This window comes from Squalius cephalus, assembly GCF_949319135.1.
Source record: "Squalius cephalus genome assembly, chromosome: 18".
NCBI classification, from domain to species: domain Eukaryota; kingdom Metazoa; phylum Chordata; class Actinopteri; order Cypriniformes; family Leuciscidae; genus Squalius; species Squalius cephalus.
In genome coordinates this window covers 21,222,378-21,244,436 of record NC_137139.1, presented here as the reverse complement: position 1 = coordinate 21,244,436, position 22,059 = coordinate 21,222,378, and the positions used below count along the sequence as shown (strand labels likewise).

The window sequence follows — 22,059 nt, the reverse complement described above, 5'->3', positions numbered from 1 at the left end:
GCCAAGTGTTCCTACGTGGCTAACACCAAGTGCTATTCCTTTACACAGTGTTTTACAAGGTAACTCATGAAATTAACGATCTGTCACAAATTTCAAATAATAAAGAAATTAATTTATTGATTATATATATGCCTCCATTTATAGATAGATTCACAACATATATTTATAGATTCGCAATATTACTGTTTTTACTGTATATTTCAATGTGAATATTATCAGCGTTATTATCAATGTTAAAGCAGTTTTTACTGCTTAATATTTTTGTATGATACTATTCAAACATTTGTGGTAAGATTAAAAAAGAGAGAAATTAATACTAATTGATAAAAAGTGACAGTGAGGACATTTATAAATAAATACATACATATATAAATAAATAACTACATTAAATTTAACTTTCATATTAATAAAAGAATCCTGAAAAAAGTATCACCCTTTGAACAAAAATGTTAAGCAGAACAACTGTTTGCAACATTGATAATAAGAATAGGCTAATAATAGAATAATAGTAGAATAGCAAATCAGGATATTAGAATTTAAATTTACATTTATGCACTTACATTGCATTTCAAGGAACACATTTTACATTCTTATCAGTTATCAGAATGATTTCAGAAAGATCATGTGACAGTAACACTAGACTCGAGTAATGATGCTGAAAATTAAGCCATCACAGGAATAAATTACATTTTAAAAGATATTCAAATAGAAAACATTTATTTTATAATGCAGCCTTGGTGAGCACAAGATACTTTTTTTATAACATTAAAGGGGAACTGAAATGAACAAAATATAATTTGATAACATGTTGGTTATTGAAACTGTAAACAAATTAATTCAAAAATAATATTAAAAGCAAAACATATATGAAGTTTTTCCCAATACTGAAATTTACAATTGTTGTTATCAGAGTGCAGCCGTGTTCGATGACATCACTGGCATGGTACCACTGCCTACTAACGTTATGTCAGGCTATCTACTGCTACTCCGACTGAACTGACTGATTTTGACTGTACAATTTTTTTTTATTGTTATTGTACAAGTTAAAACTAAAAACAGCATTTAAGTAAGAAATTGAATCATCAAATGTTACGTGCCACATGCACGAACATCGAGAGCGGCACCCGTTAAAATTGATGACGCCCGGAGTTCAATCTCCTGCTCCCATAAACACAACGGCACACAGCCAAGATATCAAGAAAAGTGATTTATTTGTTTACAAAAGGGTCTTTGCTGTTCTTTAAAAAAAAGTATGTCACTGAGAGGTTTTTCAGTCGGCCAAAAAAACAAACAAAAAGGGAGTCTCTAACTAAGTTTTAAACCCTCTTACCTGGAATAAAAACTATAAGTAAAATACATTGTTCTTACCTCCCTTACTGACCAATAAACAGGAGAAAATAATGTTAAAGAAAAAGGGCCTCTTGTCTCTCTCAGGAATTTGTTTTACAAAGATAAGAGGAGTAAGCTACATACAATTACCGGCCTATACCGCTACAACAGTTAAAGCTCCTCTATAGGAAAGTTCACATGAGCTGGGGCGCAGCGCAGCTCTCACTGATGAACAGACAGCACGAATCTCACTCTAGATTTACAACTCGTTTTGGGCAGCAGTCGTACACACACGCTCTACCATGGAAGCAGGAGGGTGAACTCGACGAAGAGACGGTTCACTCTGCTTTTACACACACGCTGACACGCTGAGTGGCTTCAGCCGCACCCACTTAGCAGCTGCACCTGTTGCACTCAAATGAGCGGGGAGAGAGAGAAGAACACAACAAGAAACATGCATACACTCACATGTGGTACAACAATCATTAAACGACATTTACGTTCTGACACGTAACATCAAATTAAATAATAAAACTGCATTTTCTTCACTATATGAATGAAACGTATACTGATTCTTATATAGACACCCTAGCCTAACCAGACATCTGCAACTTTTACACCATCCAGACTGCATGCACTCTACTCGACTGACAGCTGCTGAAAAAGGTTTGAATCAACGATGAATCCGTTTTGACTGCTAAATTCTGCGTTATGTTCTGCAATGTGTAGCCTACTTCCGAGGGTTAAAGTCATCGGTTCAAATTTCTTGATTGCCGTTTTGACAGTGTCCACCTGGACATTTTAGTCATATTGGCTAATTCTCCTTAATTATTGCCCTGTTTTGATACAAATTGTGCTTATCAACCTTGAATGACATGGTAATGAAATTATATCACATTATTTTGGCAGTAAAATTTTGGGCGTTTTTTTCTTGTAGTATGCGGGTTCTCTTACGAGAGGTCTCTCATACTGCGTAAGTATCTTACGCTATGGGGAAATCTCTTTTCCGCGAGATATTGAAGCCAAAAATTATCCTTAATTTTGAAATAATGTAAAACGCGTTGCAGCAGCATGCAGGCATAGGCAAGACGGCTCGCGTGCCTATTGGCTGTCCTGCGGCAACTGCAGCAGCCTATCGAGAGAGGCCCCCGTGACGCCAGATCCAATGGGGGCGCTTCGCGCCCACTACGTCGCGTCCCGCCTAAACTCACGTGGCCTGGGCCTTATAAATATGGCTCGATGGGCTGGTTTCACTGATTTTTCATCTCTTCAGCGGAGCTCACGCATCGCTGGATCCCGAGAGGAAGAAGCCGCGCCGTCTGAGAAAGCTCTTCAGCGGGATGAGCCACTGCACCTGAAGCCGCTGGCCGCGCCGCCTTCAGTCGCCGTTCCTGCTGCGCTATCCGCCGTTATATCCTTTTCTCTGCTACTGTGTTTTGTGTGTGTTCGCCGCCGCGACACACACTCTTATTGCACTAAAAGAGCCGGGCGTCTTTTTCAAGACGCCCCTTTCCTGGGTGAGGATCACGGAGCTCTCGCGCTCGCTGACGGCGGCTGCCTTCACTGCGAGCTACTGCCTACGGTGACTCTGAGGACTCGCCTGGCATCCTTCTCCGAGACTGCACCTCCGCCTGCCGCGGTACCGCGCCGTAAAAAGCGCCGTGCTCAACGGCTCCCGGAACCTCCCCCAACCCGCAAAGCTCGCCGGTTCGCCCGCCTGCTTCACCTGCTTCGCTAGAGTCTCTTCCTGATGGACAGCGGCCGCCGCTTCCATCGTGGATATCGACCAAGAAGCCGCGTCTGTTGTAATACATGCAACGCTGTCACAAGACACGTTGACGCTCTCTTATATGCTCGTGCTAACTGAAAGCTTATGTATTCCCCCCTGTGGCTCAGTGGCGGAATCTTAGGCTTTTCGCGCCAGAGACCTGTGTTTGAATCCTGTGTCTGCTGGCAGATAAAATTATGCCGTCAATGCTTTCGTTCTGTCAGTTCCCTTAAAAAGGCGACTGCAGATGTGTATTTTGCAGCCAGCGATCGCGTTGTACAACCCGTTCGCCTGCACCCAAACACTGTTTCTATGGCAACTCAAAGTCTTCCTAGCCAGTCTAGGGAAACGACGGTGTTCAAGTCTCGCTGCGGCCGGACTTCCACCAAAACTTCTCGCTCGTTCAGTTCCAGAAAATGTGATTTTTCCAGTGTATTTAGCAGAAAACAAGCCGACATTCACTCACGGACATGACAAGCCCCACGGGGTTCCCCCCGCTCGCTCTCCCTCGGCAACCCGCCGTAAGAGAGTCGAGCGCGGGCAAGCTGCCCGCTGTGATCAGCGCCCCCCCCCCCCGCCTCGAACGCTACAAGCGCAATGTTTGTGTTTCAGCACACCGGAGCGCTCCGGTCGCCACCATGTCGCGGCCAGAGCCCAGATTTCATTCAACCCCTTGCTATTCATGCAAGTGCGTGGGCAAAGCTTCCCGGGGTATCAGAATGGGTGCTAAACATCATAAAGAGAGGCTATTCGCTACAGTTCGCTAGACGTCCCCGCCGTTATGCGGCGCGAATCGAAACTACGGTGAAAAAGGAAGTAGCACATCTACCTCGAGCCGAAATAGCAAAACTGTTGAGCAAAGGGGCCATAGAGCCTTTATCTCAGGCTCAGAGCGAAGGGGGTCTATACAGCAGATACTTTCTGGTACCGAAAAAAGACAGGGGTCTCAGACCCATTCTAGATCTGAGACAGCTGAACAAAGTGCTTTCAAAACGCCGGTTCAGAATGCTCACAACCAGGAAAATCCTCACGCAAATTCGCCAGGGGGACTGGTTTATGTCAATAGATCTGAAGGACGCATATTTCCAAATACAAATAGCGTCACGTCACAGGCGTTTCTTAAGATTCGCCTTCGAGGGTCAGGCTTATCAATACACAGTCCTGCCGTTCGGCTTGTCCCTAGCACCCCGTACATTCACGATGTGCATGGACGCAGCGCTCGCACCCCTGAAACTCCACGGCATGCGAGTTTTGAACTACCTGGACGATTGGCTGATTCTAGCTCGATCACAATCAGAGCTCATAGAACACAGGACCATTTTACTCGAGCATCTCGAGAATCTAGGTCTCAAAGTCAATTGGGCGAAGAGTTCACTGTCTCCCAGTCAGAGAATTTATTTTCTGGGCTTGGAACTGGACTCGCTGTCTATGACAGCTCAGCTATCGCCACAGCGCAGGCTGGACATCCAGCGCATGACGAAATCCTTCCGCCGCGGCACTATGGTCCCGCTCAGAAGGTTTCAGAAAATGCTGGGTCTTATGGCCTCAGCATCATCAGTGCTCCAGCTGGGTCTGCTTCGCATGTGCCCGCTGCAGTTCTGGCTAAAAGCGCGAGTACCACGGCGAGCTTGGACCTCTGGTCTTTTTCGCCTCAAGATCACTCAAGGATGCATCGCAGCCCTGAAATCTTGGAAAGTGACCGACTGGTACCGGTCAGGTGTAAGCCTGGGGACTTCCTCGAGCGTGATGGTGGTGTCTACGGACGCTTCCACCTCGGGATGGGGAGCGCTGCTCGAGGGCAGACCGTTCTTCGGCCAGTGGTCGGAACAGGAAAAGCTCCTACACATAAACTGCCTGGAAATGATGGCAGTCGACAACGTGCTGAGGCGTTTTTGTCCCCGAATAAAAGGACACCACGTCTTGGTCCGTTCGGACAACATGTCGGTGGTATCCTATATAAATCACCAGGGAGGTATCAGATCCCGAAACCTGTACAGGCTGACGGAACGCCTCCTGGTTTGGGCTCAGCACAACCTGCGCTCGCTGAGAGCAGCGCATGTGCCAGGCCATCTGAACTTGGGACCAGACAGACTGTCCAGGAACAATGTTCCGGCAGGAGAATGGTCTCTACACCCACAGAAAGTCCAACTGCTGTGGAAAACTTTCGGCAGAGCAAAGATAGACCTGTTTGCGTCTCAAAAAAACGCTCACTGCCCGGAGTTTTTCTCCAAGAGCAGGGATGCGCTGGCCCCGCTGCCCCAGTTGCGCTCCTGCCTCAGGTACTAGAGCGAATCAGGGAAAACGGATGCTCAGTGCTACTAGTGGCTCCGTTCTGGAAGAACCAGGCTTGGTTCCCAGTTCTGATGCAGCTGTCAAGCACTCCCCCATGGCCGATACCAGTGAGGAGGGACCTCCTCTTTCAGGCCAAGGGCTCGATCTGGCATCCTCACCCAGAGCTGTGGTCCCTACATGTGTGAGCCATCAATGGGTACCCGCTAACCTCCCAGTGGCAGTGTTGAACACGATCACGCAGGGCTCCGTCTACTAGACGGCTCTACTCCTCGAAATGGTCTGTGTTTTCTAGCTGGTGCGCAGCTCGTGGTATATCACCCACAGACTGTGGAGTGACAGAGGTTCTCTGCTTCCTACAAGAGCTACTGGACAAGGGTAGAGCCCCTTCCACGCTCAAGGTGTATGTGGCGGCTATAGCGGCGTTCGCTAAACCGACGCTTGGCCAGTCACTGGGGAGAAACGATCTGGTCATCCGCTTGCTTAGAGGAGCTAGGAGGTTAAATCCTCCTAGACCCCCCTCAGTTCCCGTTTGGGACCTTTCTATGGTTCTGGAAGCCATGAAGGGGCCCCCATTCGAGCCAATACAGTCAATAGAAGTCAAACACTTGTCTTTCAGGACAGCGTTTCTTCTGGCTCTTGCTTCTGTGAAGCGCGTATGGGACTTGCAAGCGCTCTCAGTAAGCGCAACGTGCATGGAATTTGGGCCAAATGACTCGAAGGTCATACTCAAACCAAAGCACGGATATGTTCCTAAGTCCCTCAACACACCATTCAGGGCTCAGGTGATTTCTCTGTCGGCTCTGCCGGTCTGTAATGAGGAGAAGGACGCCAGCTTCCTTTGCCCAGTCAGGGCATTAAGAGCTTATGTGTCACGCTCAACCGTCTTCAGACAGACGGAGCAGCTCTTCGTTTTGTTCAGCGGACATTCTAAGGGACTAGCTGCATCGAAACAGACCCTATCCAGGTGGATAGTTGATGCTATAGCGCTGGCTTACACTTCTAAGGGCCTGCAGTGCCCATTAGGTGTCAAAGCGCACTCCACTAGAGGCATGGCCTCATCGTGGGCTTGGTATAGCAGGATTGCCTTGCAAGATATATCTGTATGGCGGCAGGCTGGGCCTCCCCGTCTACATTTATAAGGTTTTATAACCTAGAGGTTCCCGCTTTGCAGGCTAAGCTACTTTCGGTCCAATAAATCAGAACTACCTGCCCCGACGCTATCGGCTCAGAATTCTGAAACTGCTTGAGCAACGCTCGCAGATCGATCAAATATCTCTAATGGGCAGTGTTTAAGACCCATATTCATCTGTCCAGGCCCGATTTCTTGCCCTAGCAGTGTGAAACAATATAAATGGCCCCTTATCAGGTGCTGTTCAGTCAGGGATGACGCTTTCAGCCCTCTTCCCATACTCTCTGTGAGTCCCTTGTGATTTTGCTCTATATGAGCCCCGGGCACCTGCCCGTGGGACTTTGGTGTTGGATCTCAGCACGCACGGCGTTTTACACTGTGTTCCCCATAGCGTAAGATACTTACGCAGTACGAGAGACCTCTCGTAAGAGAACGTACTCGGTTACTAACGTAACCTCGGTTCTCTCTAGAAGAGGGAACGAGTACTGCGTATCTTTGCCGTGCCTGCAACACGCTCTCGTTCGCTTCGGCGATGAAAAACCAGTGAAACCAGCCCATCGAGCCATATTTATAAGGCCCAGGCCACGTGAGTTTAGGCGGGACATGACATAGTGGGCGCGAAGTGCCCCCATTGGATCTGGCGTCACGGGGGCCTCTCTCGATAGGCTGCTGCAGTTGCCGCAGGACATACAATAGGCACACGAGCCGTCTTGCCTATGCCTGCATGCTGCCGCAACATGTTTTACATTATTTCAAAATTAAGGATAATTTTTGGCTTCAATATCTCGCGGAAAAGAGATTTCCCCATAGCGTAAGAACCTAGAGAGAACCGAGGTTACGTTAGTAACCGAGTACGTTTTGGTGAGCTTTTGGGCTGGAAATCACTGTCCCAATCTGGCAACACTGCGTTTTCGAACCTGAAAAACGCGTCTGGTGTGATCGGGGCCTTTTTACACTTTATTTAGTAGAAGGATATTAATTATTTTGTAGGTAATGTCAAGGCTATATTTTTAGTCTTATATAATTGTCGTTTAATAACGATACAAATGGTTTTAAAATTGTTTCAGGTAGCCTTAAAGCAGACCAAAAGTGCACATTATAGGCTCGGCATTTCATTGACAAGCAGAATGTGTACCAACCAGTCTAAGCCTAACGACCAAATAAAACGTGTGAAAGACAAATATCACGTGACCGGTCGGCTCCAGTCTTAAGTTCTCAAGGTATTTGCTAATATGAATTAAATACTCATTAAAAAAACTATTCATTATGTCTTGTGTTTCACTTTGTAGCCTAGGCTACTACTAAATCGTTTAGCAACAGCATAATAAATCATGTCATAGCGAGCGATGAAAATTGGAAAAAAACATACTATGTTTTGGTTAATAACTATGAAACTTAATTACAGCTCATAAGGGAAATATGGATGGGACAACACGCGGAGAGATGAGTCAAGTTCAGGGTATCCCATTAGCACAGCGGTTGGTGAAGTACTGGGATAGAGTGGAGCACTTCCAGGCATCAAAAGAGGATTTGCTTATTGCCACATATCCTAAATCAGGTAGAGTAGGCCTACAGAAGAAAAAAACAACATGACGAAAATAACACGAATCAATTTAAATAATAAAATCATATCATTTGTAAAAGGTACCACATGGACACAGGAAGTAGTGGATACCATCCTGAATGAAGGAAATGTGGAAAAGTGCAGGCGCGCGCCCACTCATGAGCGCATGCCGTTCTTAGAGATTACCTCTGCCGACGGTTTAGATGCTGGTATGTGTTATAGAACCAAAAACTGTTTAGCAACTTAAACACACACACACACACACACACACACACACACACACACACACACACTCTCTCTCTCTCGGTTTCGCTATCTTTGTGGGGACTCTCCATTGTATACTGATGATGATTTGTATACTGTACAAACTGTGTAGGCCTATTCTAAATCTAAATGAGAACAATAGAAGCAGTTAAACTAACAAAAGAAAAAAAAAATAATAATAATTAATCACTTTTCCACACCTCGCTGGCTGGTCTCCACAATGTTGGTGATTTCAGGTTTTACTATTTGGTCCCCACAATGTAATATAAACCTCTACACACACACATGTGGTTTACGGGGACTCTCCATAGGTGTAATGGTTTTATACCGTACATACTTCTGTCCCCCTACACCTACACCCCTAAACCCTTTTTTTTTTTTTAAATGTTAGCATTTTTTTATTATAAAACACAGTTTTGTATGATTTTAAGCCATGTGAAAGTGTCCTTGTAAACCATGAATACGTTGTAATACGTCATTATACTATGTCATTATACACATTTGTGTCCTCATAAACCATAGGCCATATATACAAGAACACACACACACACACACACATATATGCAAGGTATCCTTTATGCATCTTAAATGATTAAACTGTGTAATGTTTTAGGTATAACTAAGCTGGAGGTTATGGATCCGCCTCGTGTTATCAAGACTCATCTTCCTATCCAACTTGTGCCTCGTTCTTTCTGGGAGGCTGGTTGCAAGGTTGAAATAAGGTTTTGTGGGCTGTACTGAAAAATATTAAATAATTTTACGTGAATGCCAACCCCACCTGCATTTCTCCATAGGTTATATATATGGCCCGTAATCCGAAAGACACTGTGGTTTCATATTATCATTTTGACCGCATGAATCTTAACCATCCAGAGCCCGGCACTTGGCAACAATATCTGGAAAAATTCATGACAGGGCAATGTGAGCAGTTAGACCATTCATTCATTACACCAATTGCCTTATTCTGTGTCGTGTAAAACGTGAATGGACTAAATGATGATGACTTAAATGAACTAATGACTGAATAATTTTTTTTTGTCAGTGGGTTGGGGATCCTGGTATGACCATGTTAAAGGATACTGGAGGGAAAGGCAAAACAAGAAAATCCTTTACACATTCTTCGAAGACATGAAAGAGGTCAATTTGCTTTCTACAAAACGTATATTTTTTCCTATCAAAAAAGTCTCAGTACTTCAGTCTTAGTTTGACTATAATTTACTTGACTTATTAATGATCTTTGCAACAGAAGTGAATCAATAAAAACTAACTTTAGCTGGACAATAACTTTATTCTAGAGCTGCTGTAAAGCCAAAACAATCTCTGTTACTTTAATACTTTAATTTCCTATTATCACTGTAAAGATTGCTTTGAAACAATCTATATTGTTAAAAGCGCTATATAAATGAAGGTGGGTGGACTTGATCATTTATTTATAATTCCAGGACCCTGTTCGTGAAGTAACCCACATTGCTCAATTCCTCGGAAAGCAGTTATCAAAAAGTGAGATAGATCAAATTGTGCAAATGACAGATTTTTCTGCAATGCGAGAAAACCCCATGGCAAACTACTCAACTTACCCAGACACAATCTTTGATCGTACCGCCTCAGAGTTCATGAGAAAAGGTTATTTTCATTTTTTTTTTAAAAGTACAATTGAGCAACATGGCCTGAATGCTTTTTCCTATTCTTTTTCTCAATTTGTATTTGTTGTATTTTATAGGTGAGGTTGGTGACTGGAAGAATCACTTCAGTGCAGAAGAGGATGCTGCTTTTGAGGAACAGCACTGCAAATTAATGACTGATTGTCCTATTCCAATACGGTTCACAATATGAAAGATTCACAGGGAGGCGTAGATTTGGTTTGAACATTGGGGGGGTTGAAGTTTGGGTATGCCTCCTGATATTGTGATCATGGTATAAATATTGGGGGGGGGGGGGGGGGGGGGGGGGGGTGTAATGCATAGATTTAAACATTGGGGGGGGGGGGGGGTTATCTCTTATTGAATATTAATATTACGCTGAACATGTAATCCTATATTTGCTTCTATTATTGTGTCTATACCTGGGCACTGATAGCCAACAAAATATAATATTAATGTACTGTAAATGGGTGGTAGCTGTTAAGTGAACACATTCAAAACTATTGTATGCAGGGTAAAGTTCAAGTGTCCTCATGAAATCAGCGGGACATACATGTTATCTGTATCTGGAAATGGAAATAAACCCCACCAGAGGGCATAAATGTTTTTTTTTTTTTTAAGTTTCACAACTTTGAATCACAGGAACAGACCTCAGAAAGAAAAAAACGCTTGAAATACATTAATAAATTAAAACTTTGAGGCTATAATAAATCAAATCTTCATACAGTTGTATGAAGTGACCTTTGAGACCTACCAAACCTCCAACTCTCATATCTGCAAATAATAAAGGTCTTTCACGTGAGTGAGGTTCGCAAACAGCGCGACACAAAATAAGGTCAGTGATATTGATGATTTTGATTTGTTACGGTTTTTTTGGTGTGTGTGTGGCCAATTTGATTAGTATCTCAACAATTATTGGTGTATTAAAGAATTTCTCACTTTCATAGGCATGTTGTCCTTCATTTCCTGGTTTGTGCCAAGTGTTCCTACGTGGCTAACACCAAGTGCTATTCCTTTACACAGTGTTTTACAAGGTAACTCATGAAATTAACGATCTGTCACAAATTTCAAATAATAAAGAAGTTAATTAATTGATTATATATATGCCTCCGATGCCTTTATGACATTTATGGATAGATTCACAACATATATTTATAGATTCACAATATTACTGTTTTTACTGTATATTTCAATGTGAATATTATCAGCGTTATTATCAATGTTAAAGCAGTTTTTGCTGCTTAATATTTTTGTATGATACTATTCAAACATTTGTGGTAAGATTAAAAAAGAGAGAGAAATTAATACTAATTGATAAAAAGTGACAGTGAGGACATTTATAAATAAATACATACATATATAAATAAATACATTTAATATAATCTAATAAATGCAAATAAATGCGGTTCATTGAACTTTCTATTAATAAAAGAATCCTGAATAAAGTATCACCCTTTGAACAAAAATGTTAAGCAGAACAACTGTTTGCAACATTGATAATAAGAATAGGCTAATAATAGAATAATAGTAGAATAGCAAATCATGATATTAGAATTTACATTTACATTTATGCACTTACATTGCATTTCAAGGTACACATTTTACATTCTTATCAGTTATCAGAATGATTTCGGAAAGATCATGTGACAGTAAGACTAGACTCCAGTAATGATGCTGAAAATTAAGCCATCACAGGAATAAATTACATTTTAAAAGATATTCAAATAGAAAACATTTATTTTATAATGCAGCCTTGGTGAGCACAAGATACTTTTTTTATAACATTAAAGGGGAACTGAAATAAACAAAATATAATTTGATACCATGTTGGTTATTTAAATTGTAAACAAATTAATTCAAAAATAATATTAAAGGGGACATATGCTAAATCCACTTTTTTAGCCATTAAATGCATTTTGTTGTATATTTGGAGTGTTTAGAAGTACAGAAAAGTTGAAATTATTCTCTTCAGGTGCTTCGTTGATATCTTTATATTCTGTTTTGGCCTTATTTTTCAACCTGTTCCGATTTTTCTGTTATCTATGACGTTTTGTGAACTATTACGTCAAAGTAACAGCGGAACTGCCAAATAAGGACATTGACTTCCAGCCCAACACTTCGATCAATCCGCCATTTTTATTTCTCGCTGCAATTTTGTAGTCCAAGCTAAAAGATGCAGAAGTTACGAGAGGGTAAGTTAAAATGTTCGGTTGTTGGATGTAGTAACCCACACGCTTCATTACACTGTCTAATGTAGATGAACTGCCGCGCTTGTGACAGGGAGCATGTTTAACTGAAAGAACGAGCAGAGAGAGAGACCCGGTCGCGCGCACGCACTCTCTCTCTCTTCGGAGCCAGGCGAAAACGTAAACAAGACACAGTCTCCAAACTAGACGCTGTCTTGCTCTCTCTCCCTCGCACATATTAATCAAAATAAATCGACACGGTGGTAAAAGGTCGGAAGACCAAAGTTTCATGTGTAAATACAGTAACACACCATTGCGATACATCCATATGAAGACGTTGTTCTGCAGGTTCGTCGTCTTCATTTTCATCTCGCTCCGGCTCCGACTCTGGCTCGAAGGCTGGCTGGACGAGTCTTCCGTTGTTGACATTTTGTTAATAACGTGTGAATAAAAAGATTCTGTGCCGCTAGATAGATTTTTCAACCTAGAGGTCCAGTGGGGTTAGCGGAAGGGGCGGGACCTCTAGGTTGAAAAATCGTCAATGCAAGTGAATGTGAGAAAATAATTATTTTCTGGTCCCGTTTGAATTGTGCCATGAATGTGAACATGTTGTCTGTGATTTTTTTATATAATTTTTCGTGTAAAGAATGCTACAATTTAGCGGGTAGAAGTTTGATACGGTTAGACTTTGTGTGAGAGCACTTTGTGGACTACAACTCTTCGCTGCTTTCGACGCGTTTGAAACGTCACCACCACTCGCACGCGGACACTAGCTCACCGATCGCGCTAAACATGGCTGTGTCTTTGGTGCACTTCACCGCCTTCTTTCAGGGAGAGGACAAAATCGTTGAGCGTGGCGAAAACCACGGGTAAGTCAACTTTATAGGGTGACGTCACATAGGCGACATGTAGTCTTTCTCGTTATGTCTTTTCCACAACTGCTAGCCGAAGAATCATACCATATACTGTCAAACTCGTAACATGAAAAATTATATAAAAAATTCACAGACAACATATGTTCACATTCATGGCACAATTCAAACGGGACCAGAAAATAATTATTTTCTCCCATTCACTTGCATTGACGATTTTTCAACCTAGAGGTCCACTTGGGGTTTTACGGATGGGTGGGACTTACCAGCTAGAGTGCGGACTCGTATTGATATGGATTGATATGGTAAAATCGTCGTCATTGTTCGTTGCTGTCTTGTGTCTTTAGTTTACGGTGTAGGTAGCCTCAAGCCGCTTGTCCACCAGCGTCTCGATTTCTGACGCGACGCCAAAGCCCATTCATTTCCTATGGAACTACGTCAGGCAGCAAAAACGCCCCCGCAAAACATGATGGGTCGCGTCGCGTCGATTTGATCAACAGCAGCGCTGCAAAAAAGTATCTCGGTGGATACTTTATGCAAATGAGAGCGTCAAAACGCGGGGCAGCAGCCAATGGAAACTCGGCGGCGAGAATTTGTGTATGGGCGTTGCTTTGGTTTCATATTTCAGAACTGCCGTCTTCCCCTCTTCCAACGCAGGTACAACACCGCAATGCTGACCACCCGGTTCCTGATAGCGATGAGTCGTCGTCGTCGATCCATTGCGAAATCCATTGCGAAATGATAAATAAATGATAAATAGGTATTTATACAGAAATTATCCCTCCAAAACTTCACAAATGATGTCCGTACAATGTCCAGCCCACAAACCCCGCCCCCAAGCAGCGAAAACGTCACAGGCGTCGCGTCGGAACAAAAATTGATCGGACGCTGGTGGACAAGCGGCTTCAGGACAGCTGATGTTGTTATGGCAATGGGTGTTTTTGTTTTCGACGCGCGCGCTGTACGCAGTAAACCAATCACAACAGACTGAGCTGTCTGGCCAATCAGAGCAGAGTAGCTCGCGAAAAGGCGGGATTTAAAGAGATTAGTATGGAAAGCCAAAATGTTCACAATTCGCGTGCTTTTGACCGCCGTATCAATATTAAAACGCCGTCTTCATAACGCCGCCAGGCATTAAAGGGGTGATGAACTGAGAAATCAAATTTTCCTTGAGCTTTTGACATATAAGAGATCATCATACTATAATAATATCCTGTAAGTTTCAGAACTGAAAACTACCTTGTTAGTCCAATAAAAGCTTTTATAGACATCAGGCTCAGCAAACGACTCGTTTTTCAAAGTGGGGAACTATGACGTCAAAGAGGATAAAACACCTCCTCCACAAAAGAAGATCAACGCCTACTTCAACACGGCCTGTTTAGCCCCGCCCACCGATTCGCCCAAACATGCTAAATAACATAGGACGACATGATGATTGCTAAACCGGATCGAGCTACTTCCAAGCAATAAACATGCTGTTTACTAAATATTGTGCAGTGCCTGTTTGTGGAAGAAGACAGTCTGCATTAAGCTTCCTTAGGATTCCAGCATGGTTAAACTTTATTAAATCAGTCGATCACAATTTCCCGACGGATCTGCCAGCAACATGTAAGTAACCATGTGTACTCTAATGCCTGATCTGCGATCAGTGATTGTAATTATTCAAGTTCAGATATTTCTCTTAAAATCGTTCAATACTGTTTATGCATCAGTGACTAAACGATCAACTTCACATAATTTCTCGTAGTATTATGAAAATAATCTTTTTTAAACTGTTATTAAATTAACGTACAGAAAGCGATCAAAGAACGATCCCTTTCCATTCGCCCAAGCTGTCAATCAAACAGCACAGCGCGAGCCGCGAGAGCTTATCTGGACACCTACCAAACTCGTGATGAAATAATGACAGTGTTACACTACACAACGAAGCTCTTACTGTGTATTCACATCGTGTTTGCATTGTGATTTGGTGTAAGCATTTGTGAGAGTGCAAAAATTGCGTTGCAATGATAAGATCTTTATTCACGCGATCAACAGACTGTCTGTCATCCGCTCAGTCAGTGCTCATCATGCTGCAACCTTTCATGTGATGGAATAGATTTAAATATAATGCTCTAAACGATACTTTTCACGATTTGTTATCTCGATAGCTGTAATAGTAAAAACGAAGTAAAAGTTTTCGAGAGAGTTCATGTAATACTAGCTATTTCATATGCAAGCATGTCAGCCAATCACAGCAGTGGGCGATTGCACTGCAGTCTCACAGCAGACACGCCCCTTAAAACGGAGCGTTCAAACCTGGAAAAATGGCTTTTATTTATAAATTATGACAATTTTTGATGTAAAAATCATACTAACATTATAAGGGCACCCCAGGCAACATTATAAAATAATAAAACAATCCAGTTCATGACCCCTTTAAATAAGCACCGTCAGGCGATAAGTTAATGTCACACGCCACCGCGCGTTAAAATAACGCCACCCGCCGATAGATGTTAAATTGACGCCACACGCCACTCAAAATGCAGATGTATGAGCTCATTTATATGGCCCCTCTTCTTATCGCCTGACAGTGCTTATTTAACGCCTGGCGGCGTTATGAAGACGGCGTTTTAATATTGATACGGCGGTCAAAAGCACGCGAATTGTGAACATTTTGGCTTTCCATAGATTAGGTGTGTTCGACATCGGCTGCGGCTGGATGTAACCGATCGGCGAGAGTAGCCGCGTGCAGGCGGGGAGGAGCTGCAAACGGAGACGTGAAGTCGGACACTTTCTGGTTCCCGTAGTGACCGCTCACGTGGTGTTTGCATACTTTACCACAGCTGAAGTGAAATAAATGCAATATTTGCCAAATAATACACAGATGTTTCTGAGACATTTTCATTCGATACTTTATGTACTGCTTCATACAGCGTCTGTTTGAACAAGAATAAAGTTCAACATAAGCTACTATCAATGAAGTGGAGTCTATGTTTTTTAATCAGTTTTAATTTGACAAACATGACACAATATAACACCGCAACTACCAGAAAAAATTGTTTGCTGTTATAAAAAACTGATTTGTGAGCTTTAGAGGAACTAAAGGTGGTCGAATAAACACGAAACACACGTGATCGTTGTCATGTGGTGAATCCGGCCAATCGTGGAACAGCTGTGTCGTCATCGGAGCTCGTGCAGCCGCTCTTGAGAAGCTGCGCTGACTGAGTTCTCTGGCTACTCTCGAATCGCTCTCGCGGTACTTTGATGGCACACGTCACAGTCACGTGACGTCGGCGCTGTATCAAGTCGGACAAAATTTCTAACCGGCATGCATTGCTTCAAGTCAGCCTCCGATCGGTCTGCGCAGAGCTGCATGAAGTCGAACAAGCCTATTGATTCATCTGATCTGACGAGTCGTTTGAGAATCATTGAAAATGTGGGGCTGTGCAAATATGTTTTTTGACCTTTGATGCATGTAGACTCCAAAACAACAATAGGAAACTTTAAAATAGCATAATAGGGGCACAATGTTTCTAAACCTTTGTTGTGTTTTATGTAAACCACAGGGCTTGTGGGAGCTTGTGCGATCTGGGTTCTTCGTAACCTTTTAAAAATGTACTTGTTTGTTGAGGCACATAGGTAAGTAGCCTATAGGCCTATTAGTTATGCTATTTAGCCCATGCTGCAGAGTTGAAGATATCTCCATTTGGATGGAGATGTTTTTGTATTGATGTTTTTTGCACATTTCACTTTTCTGTCCTTTTAAGTACTGCAGATCCTGAGACAGACCTTATACAAAAGAACAGACATAATGGTGGACTAAAAGAGAAACTCCAGTTCTGGATCCTCACGGTGGTTCTTTCCGTTGTGGGGTCCCGTGTTGCATCACTGGTAGTTTTAGAGTTCTCCCTTAGAGCCATTTCAGCACGGATCACAGGAGGATCAGTACGAACAAAATTCATTGTGACATTTCATACATTTGTGACAACTCGTTATCATTCTAGATTAATCACCCCTTTTCTTTTTGTTTAGGACTCGATTATTGACCCATTGTTACTGCAGCTTGTCCTGTGCCAGTTCTCTTTGGGCTGCGCACTAACCTGCAGCCTAAATTTCCTCCATGAGGGGGCACCGCAAGGCTGGCTAAGCCTCCTCCTTGCAGTTGGACTGAGCTGGTTCTTGGCTAGCCGATGCAGCAAAGTATGGCAACATGTAAAGACAATGTATCCAGTACATAGCGCACAGCGCTATTGTGGACTTTGCATTGGACTCTTAACCACTGGCACTTCTATATTAACCTGGCTCTGCAGTGCCCTAATTATAACTTTTAGTGTATCTGGAATCGCTGCCATATCAAACATAAACAAACACTTTCTGTCAACCACTGAGGCTCTACGATTTTGGACCCCACTCACAATCTGCTACACTCTACTGGTTGTGTATATGAATGGTAAGACAAACAAAAACTATAAGACTAAGTGGTTTCATCACTGGAATTCCCTTGACAAAGAATAGAAACATTCATGAATTCAGAAAATCATATTAGGCTATGTATTATATAGCATACAAAAGTTTGGGGTTGGTAAAGAAATTTCTTATGCTCACCAATGCTGCATTTATTTGATCAAATATACAGTAAAAACAGTAATACTGTGAAATGTTATTACAATTTAAAATATGTTTTCTATTTCTGTTATATAATAGAATATTATATATATTAAACGTTAACTGATGGCGAAACTGAATTTTCAGCATGAGTTATTCCAGTTTTCAGTGTGACATGATCTTTTAGAAATCAATATGCTGATTTGGTGCTAAAGAAAAAAATATTCTTATTATTGATGCAAAAAAAGTGCTGCATGCTTAATATTTTGGTGGAAACCAAGTCTTTTGTAACATTATCATTGTATTTACTGTGACTTTTAATCAATTGAATGTGTCCATGCTAAATAAAATAGGCCTATTAAAACAAAAACAAAACAAAAAACACTAATCCCAAACATTTATACAGAATATAAGTACATTTCATGCTAACATTGTCTAATCATGAATCTATACTCATTCTTTCAGAAGATCGCCATCAACAGCCTGGCCAGCAGATTCTCAATACAGTTGTTGTGCGACTGGGTGGGCTTTTTGTGTTACTGATTACAGTAGGCAGTTGGTCAGATGTACTCCATGTTCTAATCTGTTTCATTGGTGAAGCTGCATGCCTGTTACCATCTCAAGACCTTTTGGAAGCCATATATCAGGTTAGCACTAATGGACTGTATTTGGTGTCTGATCCCGACAGCATCCATAGATAAGATTTTGTGGGGAAATATTAAGAGCATTAAATGTAATAACATACCGTATTTTTACAGCATGCCACCTACATGCGGCCCATTAAAAAGACCTGGAAACCGGGGAGAACAAAAGAAACTGGAAAAATCAGATCTGATCTTGAGTGAAAACTGAACATTTAACCTCAGTTATATATAATTGTATTTTTTTCTCTGCTTAAAATTAAATTAAAATTCTCTGCTTCAGTTAATACCATCTGTAAACACAACCCCATGAGGGTCTCTGGTTTATCTGAAAAAATGTACATGTAAGTATTTTTAAGAGATATGCTGTTCTGTCCTTAAAATAAATGCATTCCTCATTATTTTAGTAGGCCTACTGCATGAAAATGAAGGCCTTCTTATGAATGCCTTTCATCATAATAAATATAGCCATTCAATATGCATATGGTGAATTCAATTCCCTCTACACCTAAATAAATAGCCTACATTATAATGATCTGAGTAGCTAAAATTAGAGAGTGATTTTTCATTTTCTCCCAAATGTCTTCGTAATGGAATTACATTTCAGTTCTTGCCACAATATTATTTTTTATTAGGCCTATCTATGATAACTTGATTCGATCAAATAGTTGTAGTTTATTCACAAGTCACCTAGCATTATCTATAATAGATACATATAGGCTAACTAATACAGCAAAAACAGTTGTAACAATTACACTTACAAAATAATTACGCATGGTTTTTAATATCTTTTAAGCCCTTTATAACAATTTAGTTCCGTCAATTCCTTGGAAGCAGCACCCACACGCTAAAGAAGTTAAACTGTTACTGAACTTGAACCCAAAATAGCTCCACTGGAAACAAAATGGCCGCGGAGCTGTCATTTCTTTTGTTTTGCTGGTTTTTGTCTACACTTGCTCAAAATGGCGTCATATTTCAAATAACATTCTATTGATAACTGGCGCCAAAAAGTAACAACTGAATAATCAAGAACATCGAGTGTGTGATCTGTGTGTGGCGCGTAAATCGCTCTGGTATTTAATCTGTGAGTGTTTAATTCTTCACGTTGGTTGTGCAGGATGTTTTCATGCGCTCAGACTTACATGGACAAAACATTTCTCTCAAACGCATTCCACATTTTGTTTACAAACCCGTCGTTTCCTCTGTCGAATAAATATATATATTTTAAAACAATTTAGTAAAACAGTAAATGTCTTCATGTCCTTAGAAGTTTGCCACACCGTCTTGAGTTGTTTAGAGCGGAGAAAGTAACATTTGGTGTCCAAGTATCCAGGGGATTCATTTATTGTATAACATGCAACCATACTGTATAGGCCTAAAGTGCGCATTTGTATTTCCAATGTGCAATCAATCCCAAATTCAATCCAAAAAGCACTGTCAACGAATTACATTTTATTAGTTCAATTCCATAAATAATAAGGATTTAGGCATATCCAGAAAGTCCATGCAATTCCTGGGAAGACTCAAGACTGAATCTGAAGATGGTGTGGCTTGCTCAAGATCCAGTTTGAGAACCAGCTCCACCTCAGTACAAGTTCCAGAATTTTCTGCCAGTCGGAGGGTTTGTAATTGCTCTTTGTCAAAGCTCTATGTGGGCGTATAAAGCGCACGCGCGATTCATCCATTGCAGTCCCTGTTTTGCCGCATTCTGGCGCATGCGTGAATCAAACCCTACTCCTCGTGCATAGTTGGAAAACAGTCAAATGCTTATTTTAATAAGGAAATGTTATTTGATTGGGCATTATCTGGGCAGTTTCTTCAAGAAAGTATTGATTTCTACAAACTGGGTACTAATCATCATTCTCATTTAAACGTTGGACAGTGTTGATCCTTGTTGTGAACAGGCTGCACTATCATTAATTATTAAGCTTACATTCGACGCGATGCTTGTTTTTTCAATAACCAATCATGTAAAAAGACATCGTTCTAGTCTTTATAGTTAGGACGGGGAGTCTGACCATAATCCACCACAAATAAATTAGGTTTCTGGAGAGAATCATAGAGTTGTCTAAATTGTTTATGTAATAGGCACTCGTGATGTCTTTTGTTTTGACTTGTGAGTCGTATATCAAACAGACGGTTCCCACCTGGATGTTGGGAAAACAAATGGATGTGCAAACGTATACAAAGCAGCAATACTGAAGATAGTAATACTGTCAACACCGTCCTGCCACTGAGTCATGGATAGTTTGTGGTAAACCACAAGTCACAAACATTGTACACCCCAAGATTATGATTAACTTGCATAGCCTGTTTAAAGTCCTGTTCTACAAATAGGCTGTCAAATGTCAAAATAAAGCAAAGGGAACCAAATCTGACTTTTACCTTGCAACCTTAAACCAGGACATAAATCAAACGTATATACACATTTTAGCATTTAAATGTGATATTCAATAAACGATCTCTTATCCGATTTGATCCATGTGGTATTCCGAGTGCTCATTGCATATGCGCGATCTCGTCAAGAACCGGAGCGCGCTCCTCGACAGCAAGGTTCAGGCTCTCGCAGTCAACACAGATTTCAAGAGCAAGCGGGTCCAATCGTAGTGTCGAGTCAGAGGAACTACTCGCCCCACCGTAACACACATTCAGTCGGATTTAACTCAGTAAAATCTTCTGTATGATCGGGGGACACAAAAACGCAGTATGGTCCGGGAAACCAGACATCTATGGGTGGGGAATTTACCAGAAAATGTACGAGAGGAAAAAATTATCGAGCACTTCAAACGGTAAGTGACGATTTGTGTGAGCGAGACAACATCCAGCAATGTGCTTCCTTCAAGTGATTGGGGGGAAAACAATAGCAACACACCGGTGCAGAGTTTAACACATTAAATGTGTGCCACAACTTTCTCAGCAACGCTGCTATTGAGTTGGCTTGTTTTGGCTCACTTAACGTATGCTTGCTAGTGAGTTAGCTTTCGAGAGTCGCAGTCGTCGCTAGGTTGCTAATTAGCACAGAGGGTCGCATTCAAACGCATTACTTGTAGCTGTATATTGACTTCAGCTTGCTTTATTTTGCAACCCAGAGTCAGTAGCACAACTTAAAGGTTGTAACGTATGTTGTTGGATAGTTAAAAAAATACTGCGAGTGAGCTGAATGGGCTAAATGGTGTCTACTACTAAAGGCATTACAGTGGGTGTTGTTTTGAGCCTCCTCGGCTCAGATGTCATGAATGGCAGGCAAGCGGTGACCGTGGCTGCGTCTATAAGTCAAACAATATCAGCCTGGGGATACTTTTAACACGAGTTCATGTATGAAAATGTTCTTGACCAACCTGCAAATTATCATTATGCTAGTCTGTGAGCATGTGGCGACAGTTCTTACTACTGCACCAATCGGACGTTTTAAGTTGTCAGTCAGAAGTTTGTGTATGGCTGTGATGTGAATATATTTACATACATGGGCTATTTTGTCTATTATGGCAACAAGAAATTATTTTAATTGTTCTCAGTATTTAAAAAAAAAAATTTCAAAACCACCAATGACTGCACGATGCACCCACAACTTACCTGATGGCTTTTATGCCAATGTCTGACCTGTGTGGATTCAGGTAATGCTAGGTGTCGTTTTTCATTGAATTCACGGGTTGTTAAATCAGAATAACACGGTTTGTTAAAACTAAATGGTGCGAATCTGTCTTGATCTGTCGTTTGATACAGCGTGGCGAGATTTCTTGAGTGACATCGCAATATTGTATATTACACGTTGAACACATCTGACGTT

The 22,059-nt window shown here is 41.7% G+C and overlaps 2 protein-coding genes across 5 annotated transcripts in view; both read left to right on the top strand.

The window, feature by feature from the left end:
* Positions 1 to 8: 8 nt before the first annotated feature.
* Positions 9 to 18,817, top strand: tmem82 (transmembrane protein 82). 2 transcript variants are annotated; one of them, XM_079850325.1, is made up of 11 exons: positions 9 to 59; positions 7,924 to 8,076; positions 8,163 to 8,291; positions 8,960 to 9,057; positions 10,067 to 10,133; positions 10,934 to 11,020; positions 16,593 to 16,665; positions 16,794 to 16,971; positions 17,059 to 17,476; positions 18,097 to 18,278; positions 18,390 to 18,753. In XM_079850325.1, the coding sequence occupies exons 2-11, from the start codon at positions 7,938 to 7,940 to the stop codon at positions 18,474 to 18,476; spliced, it is 1,458 nt and encodes a 485-aa protein (XP_079706451.1). In that variant the 5' UTR covers positions 9 to 59; positions 7,924 to 7,937; the 3' UTR covers positions 18,477 to 18,753. The 2 variants fall into 2 exon arrangements, with proteins under 2 accessions (XP_079706451.1, XP_079706450.1); XM_079850324.1 differs by lacking the exons at positions 9 to 59; positions 7,924 to 8,076; positions 8,163 to 8,291; positions 8,960 to 9,057; positions 10,067 to 10,133 and adding an exon at positions 10,531 to 10,821 and having other exon boundaries at positions 18,390 to 18,817.
* Positions 18,818 to 19,710: 893 nt separating this feature from the next.
* Positions 19,711 to 22,059, top strand: part of spen (spen family transcriptional repressor) — a 34,985-nt gene continuing 32,636 nt past the window's right edge. For 2 of the 3 annotated variants that reach the window (XM_079850318.1, XM_079850317.1), the window contains exon 1: positions 19,711 to 21,061. In XM_079850318.1, the coding sequence (XP_079706444.1) occupies positions 20,979 to 21,061 (83 nt within the window). In that variant the 5' untranslated portion in view covers positions 19,711 to 20,978. The remainder of the gene's footprint in view (positions 21,062 to 22,059) is intronic. The other variant, XM_079850319.1, reaches the window with a different exon arrangement.

Excerpts from the sequence above, each read along its gene's own strand:
- tmem82 (XM_079850325.1), top strand. The coding sequence starts at position 7,938 with ATGGATGGGACAACACGCGGAGAGATGAGTCAAGTTCAGGGTATCCCA. Across the intron at positions 10,134-10,933 it reads GCTTTTGAGGAACAGCACTG|GCATGTTGTCCTTCATTTCC; the intron begins CAAATTAATGAC and ends TCACTTTCATAG. Across the intron at positions 11,021-16,592 it reads TTTACACAGTGTTTTACAAG|GGCTTGTGGGAGCTTGTGCG; the intron begins GTAACTCATGAA and ends TGTAAACCACAG.